The sequence below is a fragment of the Cupressus sempervirens genome, chromosome 2 (genome assembly GCF_028749045.1).
Source record: "Cupressus sempervirens isolate cs-2001-9-10 chromosome 2, ASM2874904v1, whole genome shotgun sequence".
NCBI lineage: Eukaryota > Viridiplantae > Streptophyta > Pinopsida > Cupressales > Cupressaceae > Cupressus > Cupressus sempervirens.
In genome coordinates this window covers 235,456,877-235,471,636 of record NC_143119.1, presented here as the reverse complement: position 1 = coordinate 235,471,636, position 14,760 = coordinate 235,456,877, and the positions used below count along the sequence as shown (strand labels likewise).

General features: G+C 34.2%; 1 protein-coding gene across 1 annotated transcript in view; it reads left to right on the top strand.

The window, feature by feature from the left end:
- The window catches only part of LOC149571911 (putative LRR receptor-like serine/threonine-protein kinase At1g53430), a 56,780-nt gene extending 42,992 nt beyond the window's left edge, over positions 1–13,788 (top strand). Inside the window, exons 2-9 of the mRNA XM_089815748.1 lie at positions 10,248–10,612; positions 10,736–10,934; positions 11,236–11,400; positions 11,513–11,631; positions 11,735–11,945; positions 12,174–12,411; positions 12,541–12,691; positions 13,474–13,788. Of these exons, the coding sequence (XP_089671874.1) occupies positions 10,248–10,612; positions 10,736–10,934; positions 11,236–11,400; positions 11,513–11,631; positions 11,735–11,945; positions 12,174–12,411; positions 12,541–12,691; positions 13,474–13,788 (1,763 nt within the window). The remainder of the gene's footprint in view (positions 1–10,247; positions 10,613–10,735; positions 10,935–11,235; positions 11,401–11,512; positions 11,632–11,734; positions 11,946–12,173; positions 12,412–12,540; positions 12,692–13,473) is intronic.
- Positions 13,789–14,760: the final 972 nt, after the last annotated feature.

Sequence of the window (14,760 nt, the reverse complement as noted above, 5' to 3'; positions counted from 1 at the left end):
GAACTAGATGGCTTTGTACCACATGTTGGTATAGCTAAAGATGACAGTGGTTCCTCTGACAATACTACTGATCCTTCCCAAATTCAATAGGAATAGGGTGAGTCTAGTCATATTATAGTTGTTGAATGACTTTGTAAAAATCAAGATAATAATAAAAGTGGAGAATAGATACCCATCATTGTTGGGGAATTCTATAGTCTTCCTCCATTGAGTACATACTCTTGAGAATATGAATTTGATTCTCTCTTAGGGGAAACTTCTAATAAGGATGTAGATCAAGTTCATAAATATGAAAATCATCTCAACATAGGATAGCAATCTAGTGTTTGGTTAGATGAGTCTCATCCTATTGATGTTGATGTGTCTTCGATTAATGTTGTTATAAATCAAAGGAATTCAAACATTCCTTTGGACAAAATCACTTTAGGTCTTGAATTTCTTGTTTGTACATTTGATGAGTATACTATGAATGCTACTGAACCTACCACTTCTCTTTCACTCATTTATCTTGAGTTAATAGACTAAACTACAATACTGCATCTAGTGAAGTCCCTATGTTTCATAATGACTATGATCTTGCTTTCTATCTACACATTATTGAATCAGTGATGTCTTCTACTAGTAAACATAGTATCAATATGACTAAAGCTGACATCAAGTATCTTAGTCATATAATCAAAAGAAAAAATAATAGATGTTCCAAAACATAGTATCAATATGACTGAAGCTGACATCAAGTATCTTAGTCATATAATCAAAAGAAAAAATAATAGATGTTCCAATGGTGAAAACCACATTATGGAAGTATCAAACCAAAAATAGCAAAAACAATAGATGTATCCAAAGGTGAAAACCTCTCTGAGGCACCTAAGGATGAGATATTTGATGCACTTCTAAGTCACTTATAGGATAGATCACCAATGTTGATAGAGCCAACACAACCAATCAATTAGTGAACTAAGAAACACCCTCATATGATAATGATATCCTGATCTCATAATGAATCATTTATCTAATGCACCAAGAGTAAAACTGGTCAAACAACAACTCAGGAAGATGAATCCTCATATAGCACTACTTGTTAAAGATATAGAAAGGATTTTGAAAGATGGTTTTATCTGTGCTATTGATTATGCCTGAATGGATCTCAAACATATTTCCAATATCAAAACATGACAAGTCCATCAAAGCTTGAATAGATTTTTGAGATCTAAACAAAGTACGTCCCAATGATGAGTTTCCACTACCCAACATTGATATGATAGTCGACATGATAGTGAGATATGAAATGTACTCACTAATGGACATTTTTTCTGGTTACAATCAAATGAAAATTGCACTGAAAGATCAAGAGAAAATGGCAAACACTTTTACATGGGGTAGCTTCTACTAGAATGTAATGTAATTTGGTCTAAAGAATGTTGGTGCCACATATCAATGACTAGTTACAACAATCTTCCATGACATGATGCATAAAATTATGGAGGGCTATGTTGATGACACCTTGGTCAAGAGTACATAGCGAAACACTCATCTTCATGATTTGGGACCTATTCTAGACCATATGGAGAAATTTAGTCTTAGGTTTAATTCTAAGATACTAGGCTACATTGTATTTGCAAAAGGAATTGAGGTGGACCTAGAAAATGTCAAAGATATAATGGAAATGCCTCCACCTAATAACATTAGTCAAATGAGGGGGCTACAAGGAAGGATTCAATCTATTCATAGATTCATCTCACAGTTAGCGGATAAGTCACAACCTTTTACTAAAACTTTGCATAATGGTGTGAAATATGATTGGAACAAAGATTGTGATTAGAGCTTAATGCATATTAAAAAATATCTTGCTAATCCACTAATCTTGATGCCTCCTATTTATAGGAAACCTCTCATTTTGTATATATCTACAACAAAGTCATCTTCAGGCATCTTGCTAGCTCAATAAGATGCCAACAACAAGGAATGAGTTATCTACTTGTTGATCTCAAATTGGTCTTGACAAGTGAGTGTTTATACACTTAAGTCATTTACTTAGTTCATGACAAACAAGTAGTGTATACCAAGCATGATATAGACCATGCCAAGTCCATAGTGAGTGCTAAGTCACTCATGTGCTGAGTCACTCAAGTGCCGAGCAAATAGTGTATCCCAAGTGATATAGGAGCTTAGTAAGTAGTGGATGTCAAGTCCCACTATAGAAAATAGTATATGCCGAGCATCAGAGACTTTAGATTCTGAGTAAGACAATTTTTTCATAGTTATTTGTAATGGTACAAACTACTATGTAAACCATTTTTCAGCCGACTTAAAGATTGAATTACAATATTTTGGAGATAAGGATGAACCTTAAGTTGGAATCCCTATGAATTACATGCATCCAATTAGAAAATGGATGGTTTAAGTGGAAAAATAGATGAATCACAACTGTTGATTCATACCTAAACCTAAGTCACCAAGGTCATCTTAAGGTGGAAAAACCCTAAACTTCATATGCATGTGGAAGAAGCGAAGAGAGAAGGTTGCATGCACAAATAGAGAATTTATGGTGACTAAGGTATAGTGAATTGAAATTACAGAATAGAGGAAGGAAATAGTGAAAAAAGAGAGACATCTAATTAAGAAGGATCAAGAATACATCATTTTAGAGGTTATCTATTATCAAGAAACAAGTGCTAACTGCAGGATCAATGCTGAAACATTCTAACAAGTTAATTAGTTAAATATCTTGATAGAGTAGTCCTAATAGGTTGTATTGAAATCCTTTAATAGGGTGCTTAGTTAATTTTGAGTTGAAGTCCTTTAACAAGGCATACTTCTAATAGGGTGTTGAAATCTTTTAATAGGGTATGACCTAACAGTATTTGTAAGCCTTTAATAGGGTGGACCTTTCATAGAGTAGATCATGTCTCATGATCAAACATTGTAACCTTCATTAGATACATTTTATTACTATAGTAGTGAATATTTGTGGGTGTCATCCCTACCCTAATTTTACCTTCTCATTGGAAGGTTTCTAGGTAATCATATGTGTGTGAATGCTTACTTGTTACACGATTTAGATGTGCGTGCTTTACATGGTATTTTAATTTAATTATTAAATATATGAGATGGATGTGTTGTGAATATTTTATGAGTCAAATTTTAAAATACGGATTCACCCCCCCCCCCCCCAGAAGTTTACCTTTCCTATTGTAATTCCAACAATTGGTATCAGAGATGTGTTCTCTGAAACATAAGCTTTGTAGCTTTGAGGAAAGATCTTGGAAATAGAAGTCTAAAAGTTGGGAAAGATTATTGAGAATCAAGAGATTGAAATACATCTCATTCTACATCAACTAAATCAAGCAAGAGAAGATTTAAATAAATCTTTAAAGAGAAGGAAGGAAATTCCTATTGAGGAGAATGACACACAATATAGAGAAATAGACACTACTAAGCTATTTTCTAATGGAGACTCTAATGAATTTAATGCAACAATTATAGATCTAATGGAAAGGAATAGAGCCCAAGATGAAGAAATCAGAAATCTTAAGTTAGAGCAAGAATCACAAGCCATACTACCATGTGAGGTGACTGAACAAAAAAAGAAAGCTATGGAAGACAAAGACATGATTGAAGATGAAAAAAGAGTTTTGATCAACAGATTGGAGGAGAAATCACCAGAGCTAACTAAGATTTCTAACATGCAATTGGATACTTTGATTCAAATGATGAATGCCAACTATGAGCTAAATGCCAAGGACATTGAGATAACAACATTGAAGTTGCAAAATGAGCAATCACATAATGACCTAAAAAGGGAAAAGGAATTTGGTGAAAGTTTCAATAAACCAAGTGAAGCCATCAAATACTTTGAGCAATTATTGAAATCCCCTAGATCCAATAATGATACATCTAGATTGAGATACATAAGTATTGAAGAAGGAGAGTCATCCAAAAGTGCTAAAGAAAGGAGCAACAAAGGTTAGAATTCCAAACCTACTTGTGATTATTGTGGTGAGAAAGGACATACTACTAATGTGTATAGGAGCAATTCTATAGATCAGGATGTCAAACATAAGAGCATCGTTCATTGTCATAAGTGCAACAAACATGGTCATCAAGCACATGAATGTAAAACTAAGACCATGCACACTCAAAGATTTGAAGGATATTGTTATAACTATCAGAAGTATGGACATAGAAATTTTGAGTGCAGATCCAAACCCATGTGGTCATCAAACAAGAAAACAAAGGTAAAGAACAATGGAAACTCTTATAACTGGGATTATAATACAAGGTATAGTTGTAATTATTGTCAAGAATATGGACATGTTCCTGAGAATTGTATTAGACCTCACTTTAGAAGTGACTACAAAAGGTGGTTGAGTCAAACCAAATGTTTTAGTTGTTTGAAGATTGGTCACATTAGTTGATATTGTCCAACAAGGTCAAAGGTGTAGACGCCTAAAAATCCTTTAGAAAATAAAATATTTTTATTTTCTGAAAAAAGTCCTTGATGACATCATCATTTATTAATTAATTAATTAATTTATTTATTTTTATGCCATTAAATCCCTTTATCTTAATTAAAAATATTTAATTAAGGAATCCCTCCCAAAAATGTTTAAATCTTATTTAAACATTATTTCCTTATTTATTAATTATTTAATTAATAAATTGACCAAAAATCCCAAAATAAATAAATAATTTATTTTTGCCCAAAACTTGGCCAATTTCCTTAAGACCACTAACCTCTTTCAAAATCTTCTAATCCTTCTTTAATTTTGATTAAAGGCTAATCCCATCATTTCCTACCCCTAATCCCAACTCAAAATATTTAATTAAGATTAAATATTAATCCTCATATTTATTAAAAATATTTTAATAAATATCTCCTCAACCCAAACCCTTGAAATAAATAAAACTTTATCTATTTTCTAAAAAAACTTTTTTATCCTTATCATAGGAAGTTCTAGACTCTTCTAGAAAGTCTTCATCCTCATCCAAAGCCTAGACTCTTCTAGAAGATGTCAATCCTTATCTTTAATCCTAATCCTGATCCCCTCCTACCCTTGTCACATTCCCTAAACATGGGTTAATACTTGCTAACCCAAGCCAAAGTTAACAAATATCTCATTTTCATGTGATGGGTGCATTGGCTATGTGGAATTATCAACATGAATTGTATATATTAAATGATGAACAAATATTTTGTTCAAATCATTGAAAATGAAAGGGTTGTGGAAATACACAAGTCAACATGTTGTACATGTAGATTGTCGTGAATCTTCTTGTAAATGACATGCCTCTTGCAAAGTGTCACACTCTTCTAATTTTTTTGATAATTGTCCAAAGGATAAAATGAAAAGAATGCACATAAATGTGAACACAACCAATCATAAATTAAAAAGAAAAAATATATATTTTAATATTAGAATTCCTCTAGACCATAGAATAAGTGAGATTTGTATGAACATTTTCCAGTTTCCCAAGAGTTGATTAATAGAAAAAAGTAGATTGAAAACATTAGTTCCTGCCTTTAGTCCCCACCATAAAGACCAAGACTAATAATAAAGGAAGAGTGGGAGGAAATCATGTGTTTAGGGAGGGGCCCTAAAAACATTAGTGTATGTCAATATTAATGGAACAACATAGGAAAATTTGGATACAAGTGTTGTTTTCATGTCTTTTAAATAAACAAATATAAGAGGAAGGGGTTGAATGACAGTGCTCCCTAAGTTGGCAAATTGTTGTCAAAAACTTATTCTTTAAATTCTCTTAGTTTTCTAGTTAATGGGAAAAAATAGTTGATCAATTACTGGCCAACAATAGGAATTATTTAGGTAGACACCTTTTGATTGAACTAATTCTTACAAAATATTGGACAAAGGAGTTGGTTGCTAGGAAAGCCTAGTACATTCACTCATACCCAATTTTCTCCTTAAGAAAGAGTGCTTTTAAGGGGTCTCTTCTTGTAGAAAAACCTAGAGGTCAAATAAATAAACTATGATAGAATTATCGATGGAATCAAATATAAGCACAAGAGCCAAAAAATAGTATTACAAGGGCAATGGATCTAATGTCCTTTCACATTTGAAAATAAGTTTTTCTAGCATGAAGGATCCCCTCCTATTATAAGGGATTTGTTTAAGGCCCTTGGAGAAGTGATGACAAATCTATAGAGAGAAAACCTTGGTGAATAAAAAAGTTTAGCTCATGCTCTTACTACTACTTGAAAAGCAAGCTCCTTGGTGAGTAGTAGCCCCCAATTCTTCTTTCTAACTCATCCACTCCTCACTATTCCTCTTCAGTGTATCATTCCCTTAGAATAGTATGGGTCCCAAGGATAAATTTATACTCAAAAATAAATACTATCATTATCAGAAATACACATATTCATTCAAGTGCATCATGTGATTCTCAAAACTACCCAAAAAGTGTCATTATTATTATGGTCTCCCCTAGCCACTGCAAGGGTTTCAACTTTCTCATTAGCCTCTTAGGTAGTCTACTCTAGAGGGGTAGAAGGGTCTAGAAAGTAGGCTTGGTGATTCATTGGGGTAATCTGATGCATCAACAAAGTCGACCAATGGTGGGCTAATGTAACCCTTTAATAATATGTTGCAAGGATATCAGCTCACCCTTGATATAGCACCAAAAAAAATCTCAAAGTAATAGGATTATAATGACCAAAAAGACATTACATAAATAAAATGTGTTAAAAAAAATTACATTGAAAAAGTATATAAATAAAAGATTGTATTTGGTAAGTCACATAACTATAATTGTTAATATAGTAGTACATCCTATACAACCAAACGAAAAAAGACATATATTTGTAGACACAAAGAAAAATAGAGTATCTAGTAATTAGAACATATTAGAAAAAAACTTCATGTATTCACCACTTTGATTACTGATTTTGTATATTACAAATCCTATGAAAAGTATAAATCTTTCACAACACTAAACTATAGAGTTAATGATGCATTAGCACTAGTTGACAGTTAACTTAGTATTGATTGACAGTCAACTAAAGTTAAGATGGTGTATCAATTAGAGTTAACATTGCATTAGCCACTTCAATTTGGGCATAAGAAATGATCCAAAATGAATGGATGGTGCATGAAAGGAGTGAATGGTGAATGAAAAGATTAGAGTTTGAATTAATCACTACAACCCCCTTCCCCCCCAAAAAATAAATAAATCAAACTAACCCAATGGAAAGAAACCCCCTCTCAAATTAATCATTTGATGTTGACCAAGGAGATGTGTCCAAAGACACAAGAAAATGAGAATAACATGTCCAAGGTACCCTAGGCTTCAGTTGTAGGAAGCTTAATGTATGCTATGGTATGTACTAGGCCAAATATTGCATATATAGTTGGAGTTGTTAGCAAGTATATGAGTCATCCAAGCTTTGAGCATTGGAATGCAGTTAAATGGATTCTCAAATATTTGAGAGGAACATCTAGTAAGTGTTTGCATTTTGAGGGCTCTACTACTAATTTACAGGGTTATGTTGACTCAGATTTGGCATGGGATATTGATACTAGGTGAAGTACTACAGGTTATGTATTTATTATTGGTGGGACAACAGTGAGTTGGATTTATCAATTGCAGAAGGTTAATGCTTTATCCACTACCGAGGCAAAGTGTGTTGCTGCTACAGAGGCAACCAAGATGATATGGCTTTAGTTCTTCATAGAAGAATTGGAACACCCATAGAGGGATAATTATTTGTTTATAGATAGCCAAAGTGCCATTCATCTTGCGAAGAATTCTACTTTATATTCTAAGAAAAAACACATATAGTTGCCATACCATTTCATTCGGGTAGTCTTGGATGATGGATAGTTAAAGTTGGACAAGATACATATAGATGATAATCCAGTAGATATGTTTATCAAGGCAGTAACAAGAGAGAAGTTGAACTCTTCTTCAGCTTCAGTTGGTCTTCTAGAATGAACATAATAAAAGAATAGCAAAGTCTAGGGTGGTTTGATATTCCAATGGGAGCTACAGGTTTAGCAATGCTATGATCAATCTCCAAGTGAGAGGCTATTATTGTGGAATCTGATTAGTCTCCAAGTGGGAGATTGTTGTGATGTGGAGCCTAATTAGACTCAGAGGTTTATTCGGTGCAATTTCTCCCCATACTATTTCTACGGGGGTTTGGAGGCAACGACTCTTGCGAGGGTCCTAGGGTAGCCCCCAAGTGCATTCCCTGTCGCAATACAAGGTCAGGGCGAGGGGCAACACCCTCAAAACCAAAAATGACCTTATATTGTAAAAGGCATTAGCTACTATTTTTTGTATTGGACAAATTATTCTAGCCCTAATTTTCTAAGCAACAAAAGCTTGTATAAAAGGGCTTAGGGTTAGGGATTTCATAATGCATGGTGATATTGTAGCTTCTTGCGGTGATATTGAGTTGTAAGAGATTGTGGATTGTAATCACTAGATAATAATAATATTGGACTTGTTGTTGGTGGACATAGCCCAAAGATTGGATGACCCACGTTAAATCTTTGTACCTTGTGTTCTCTTTTGTGTGATCTATTAGTTTCTAATATTGGTTATATTTGTGTGTAACTATTATTTCTGTTTGTGGTTAATCCTAACAATTTGATACACAGAAAAAAGATTTACAAAAAGCTTTGGAATATGTAAGACATTTTCAAAACTTCCAATCCCAAGCTCTACCTTTCCTATTGCTATTGTCTCTACAGGAGATCCATCTCCATGAGAATAGGAGAACATGAATATGGTTTCAAAGATGAAAGAGAATCTTTTGTGGCTTTCATATGGTGTGAAGCTCCAGAGTCTATGATCCATGTACCTGAAGAAGAATGAATAGCAATCAATGCATGAGCATTGCTTGTAGTTTTCAGTACTTTTTCTTCTTCCTTCTTCTTGTCAATCTTAGTAATAGGCCACCAAGGTTATGTCATGGAAGTGTTTGTGCTATGAGATCAATAGTTTTCTTCGTGCATGATGGTTCTAGATGGTACCCATAGTTGCAATAAGTGCACTTTAATTTGCCCTTTGTGTCTTTTCGTTTGAGCCTGTAGAACCATCTGAAGGTTTTGAATTGCCTTCCTTTCTTGGATTTAAATCCTTCTTCCATTTGCCTTTGGATTGTTAATTGGATTTAGAATTGTTCTTTCCAGTTGCATGCACAATGAGTGCATGAGCTTTGGAATTCTTCAATGTACTCATCTTAATAAACTTATCCTGCTCATGTATTAGAGACTCAATGAAGGCATTGAGTTTGGGCATCTTCCAACTTACTTTTGTTGTCACCTTGATTGTATGGAAAGAATAAACAAATACTGCATATTCTGGACCCAACATTTGGCAAGTATTAATTTGCTTTCTTCATTGGATTTGCCAATTTCGTAATCTTTCAGGTGAAACAATAAAGCTTTGAACTTTGTGAATTTTTTTGGGATATTATCAAAACTCCTTGGATCTAATGAGATGAGTTCATTTTCAACGATATGATCCCACATTTTATCTTGCTTTCCAAAGAGAATATCCAATGTAATCCAAACTTGGTTTGGAGTTGGGCATGTCTCAACATAGAACAACAACTCTGGAGAGATGGAGAAGCATAGCAGACCAAATGTTTCATCCATGAAGTTGAAGCATTAGATTTTTCTACTCCTGAATTGGGTTCAACCTCTGTATTCTTAACTATCCAATAGAAGCATTTACTTCAGTGTTGAAAAAATATTTAGTCTTCAATCAAAGTAGTTGTATGCTGTGAGAATAATAGAAACTAAGATTCCATTTTCAATTCTGATACAGAAATTTTTTTTCCTTTCCTACAGCTATTGTATGCTGTGAGAATAATAGAAACTAAGATTCCATTTTCAATTCTGATACAGAAAAAAAAAATTCCTTTCCTACAGCTATATTCTGATACCATATGAAATTTGCAGCTATAGCTGCCTAAACAGCAGAAAGCATAAAACTTACACAGAAGTCAACTATAGATTTGATGATGCATGAGCACTGATTGACAGTCAACTGAAGTTAGTTGACGCTGCATTAGCCACTTCAATTTGGGCATAAGCGGCGATCCTAATTAATGGATGGTGCATGAAAGGACTGGACAGTGCATGAAAATACTTAAGTGTGAATTAATCACTAACAGCACCAAAAACCCATAAGCAGAGAACTATAATGTAGTAGAAAACTCTCTGTAATTCTCTTATTTGAAAAAAGATCTGACTCTATGTACTTTAACTTTGCAGACACTTCTTCGGACATTAATTGTGGGGGTGATGAATGGAGTACTTACGAGGGAGATGTCAATCCACTAGGCCCTTCCTCATACTTTGCAAGCCCTGATGGGAAATGGGCAGTTAGTAATACAGGAGTTTTCATGGATGCTGAAGACCATCCATTTAAAGTGGAAGCCGACCAATCTCTATTTACCAAAGGAATAGCCACAGAACTGTATAGAACAGCACGTTGTTCATCTAGCTCCTTGAGATACTATGCATTATGTCTTCAAAATGGACAATATACTGTACAACTCCACTTCGCTGAGATAGTAATATCCAACGGAATGATCTTTCCAAGCCTAGGAAGGCGCGTCTTCGATGTTTATATTCAGGTATCTTTGTTTTTTCCTAATCTTGTTAGTAATTGTCTACTAGACTGTAACATAAAGCCGTTGACAGCATTTCATATACTGATTTTTCATAGTTGCAATTTTTCGCTTTCAAAATATATGCAGGGAAGTAGAAGAGTGAAGGATTTTAACATCAAGGACGCTGCTGGAGGCTCATCGTATAAGGTGGTAATCAGAAATTTCACTGTGAATGTGACTGAAAATTATCTGGAAATCCACTTTTTTTGGGCTGGAAAGGGAACATATGACATACCAGTGAAGGGAACATATGGACCTTTGGTATCAGCTATTAAAATCAGTCCAAGTAAGATTCATGTGCAAATTTGTTTCAGGGATAAGAACAGCGTTCTTGTATATTTATTTTTTCTGGAAGTTTCGTTAAAACGTTGTTCTTTATTCACTTTAGTGCTAGATGACGTAACTGATACCAAACCTGTAGAATCCCGTGTCCTAAACAGTTGCCATAAACGTGAGGTTCAACTAGTTATTTTATTGATGCCTCAGATGAAAATATTATATTCTGGTTATGCCCAAATCCACCGATCTGTTGATCGCATATATTGTATATCTTATATTAAAATAATGATCTTTATTTGTTTTCACAGATTTCAGTGTCAACAATATCAGAAATAAAAGAAACAAAGGTATTATTATCGGGATAGTTTCTGGGTCAGTAATTGCTTTGGGTTTCATGGTGTGCTTGGCATTCTTCATTATTCGAAAAAGAAAGCGAACAAAGAGTACATCTTCCAAAGCCATTGATGATATGGGTAATGAGAAATGTATTTTTCTGGTTGTGCACCATCCATTTCGTACTCCAGTGTAATCTGTGAAAATGTCGATGAGTGCACTGACACAAGTTTTTCTGAATGCTGTCTACAGAACTGATAAACATGGACACAATTTCAAATACATTCAGCCTAGAGATTATTAAAAATGCCACAGGTGACTTTAACCCTGAAAACAAGATAGGAGAAGGCGGATTTGGTGCTGTTTTCAAGGTACATCAAAACCCACATTGATATTACTTCAGTTGCTCTGTCTAGTATTAACTCAGATGGACCTGAATAGATGTAATTTCCTTAATGTTTCCTTTCTTATCAGGGAATACTGCTAGATGGGAAAATGGTTGCAGTCAAGCAGATGTTTCACAATTCAAGACAAGGCGTTCGGGAGTTTCTTAATGAACTGGGTACAATATCTGCACTGCAGCATCCGAATCTTGTGGAGTTGTATGGTTGTTGCATAGAAGGAAAACAGCTCTTCTTGGTCTATGAGTACATGGAGAACAACAGTTTAGATCGCGGGTTATTTGGTACATCCTAATAAATTGTCCTCGATTAATGAAATTTTTAATGGATCACAGTTTAAATCTCCTGCCTTGATGAAATTTTACATAGATCACAGGTCCAATTTTTTCTCGCTGATAAATTAGTTTATTATGCAAGTGTCCAGTCACAGAATAATGAATTCCTCAAATTATAAAATTGGAAACTTGAAAAGCGTCTGCTGAAAGAGTTTGTAATGCAATTTGAGTCTATAGGTCGTGAAGAATTCACGCTCAAGCTTGACTGGCCTCAAAGGTACAATATTTGCCTTGGAGTTGCACATGGCCTTGCATATTTGCATGAAGGATCCAGACTGAAAATTATACATCGCGATATCAAGACAAGAAACATCCTCCTAGATCAACATTTGAATCCGAAAATCTCAGATTTCGGATTGGCCAAGTTATTTGACCCTGACCAAACTCATGTCAATACCGGAGTGGCAGGAACCATGTAAGCTTCACTAAGAGAATTCTTTCCTAGAATAAGTTATTAAATTGTAGACATTCAGTAGGATTTAAAACAGAGTTATACAAGGCATATGGAATTTAGACCTCTAAATTTCTTTTAACAATGTTGCAGAGGATATACGGCTCCGGAATATGCTTTGAAAGGTCATCTCACAGAGAAGGCAGATGTGTGTAGTTTTGGAGTGCTAGTCCTTGAAGTTGTGAGTGGCAGAACTCACACAGAGAAGACAATGCAGGCAGATATGGTTTATCTTCTGGAATGGGTAACAATACCACCCTTCCTTTATGTATAAGCATCCTGCAATGCATAGTCTCAAATTTGAAGTATATACATGTTTTAGTTTGTTTGTTGGAGTTGAAAATCAAATTTAGAATATGCTTAGTGTGTGAAAAATGTTTTTAAAATTATAAATTAACACACAAGACACAAAAGATCAAATGTGCAGAAAACACCACAGAATTTGAACACGTCTCCACCATTAAAGCCTTAATGTTTAAGAATTCATCTCATCCTCCTTGTCTTTTGCACAAACCAGTTTTAATTGCATGCCAAATTGTTGGTATTAGAAGTTCAAATTAGATGAACTCCACTAGAACCAGATATCTGAATTTTGCTTTTATACTTACAATCAATAAGTACTTTTTATTTTGGAGTATTTTTGAATTATCATATATCTTGATTTAGCAATATAAGATTTTTATGAGAAAACATACTAAAACACTTATAAAATATCAAAGATCAACTCACTACTTAGAAATCTACTTCTATTTAAATAAAAATTGCCTCCAAAGTTAAAAACTAACTTTTATTTAACTATATTAGAAACCAGACTACAATTCACAACTTAGATTCCACTTTAAATGTTTTTACAATGAAAATACGACACTTTGATAAATGACGCATTCTTTTGATAATCAATAATATAGAAAAGAACCTGCAACAGAAATGTTCTATTTTTATGTTAAAAAAATTCTGGTAAGAGTAAGGAAACAAAAAGATGCTTTTGGATTACTTATGATATTTTATTTTGTGATTGTGTTATAGGCTTGGCACTTGTATGAGAAGAAAAGGTTGCTCGATTTGGTTGATGTGAATCTGAAAGACTCAAGCTACTCTGAGGAACAAGTTCTAAGGGTGATCAATGTGGGTCTGTTATGCACCAACGGAACTCCTTCGCAAAGACCTTCCATGTCCACAGTTGTTGAAATGCTGGAAGGGAAAACAAAAGCCCATGTTTCATATTCTCGACCATCAGATCTGGGGAACATGAAGTCCAATATATTTACAGAAGAGAAAGCGCCGTCACACAGAGAGAGCTTTAGCCTTGGAGGACCATCAAATGATAGTTCATCTGCCTAAGCAAGTTCCGCAAATATGAACCAAACTATATTACAGAGTGTATTCTGATTTCATGCAGTCTCACTCTCTGCTACCTTTGACAAACAAAACAATGATTATGCTATGGTGGAGATTGACCCACTTCTAACAAACACTTTATATATTTTAAGCATTTCTTAAGAAACACACTCATAAATTAGCACTTGTTAAGAGATTTCTGCAATGACAGACCATGAAAAGTATAGATGTTTTCTTAAATTTGAACTATACTTTCTTTGAAGAGACTATCTCATGTTTCGCTTTTTCTCAATCGTTTTATTGTCATACTACGGTGATAGGAAAGCAGTTCTCATATATTTGCATAAAATAATAAATTATGTAGCTTTGACCTTAAACGGAATTTATTTATATTCTTTAGTCACCTGACAGTAGTAATTGTACAGCCCATTGGAAATCTGAGATCTTATACTTTCTCTCTCTCCTAACACTGCAGTGACCTTTCGAGAAGTTTCAGTGCTTCACCTCTGTGAGCATCACCTAGATCCAATGAGTGCTAAGTGTTCTATTTATTCGCATGAGAGATGGATTCATGTTGAATCACTACTCATGAAACATGGGTCAATGAGTTTGACTCAAAATCAGACAGTTAAATCCTGATAGCAATATCACAATTTGACTCGCTGTAGAAATTATCTCCTACTTATCAACTGCAGTAGCTGTTATTGTTTTTGACAGAAATGTAACTGCCCGTAGGTGATTTTGAAAATGAGAGCAACTCTTTTGAAAAGAGAATGAAAATCTCAGCAATAACATAAAGATAGTTTTGTGATCAGAGAATAGAAGAGGAATGTTGCAGCATGTAGCTTTGGACAGATAGAAGATTAGTGTGCAACTCCAAGTAGTTGCAAAAATCAGTTGTGGCAACAGTTAAGTTTGTAGTTACAGTCAGTTTGATATGATCATGAGTTTATTATTGATTGTAAATCATCATTA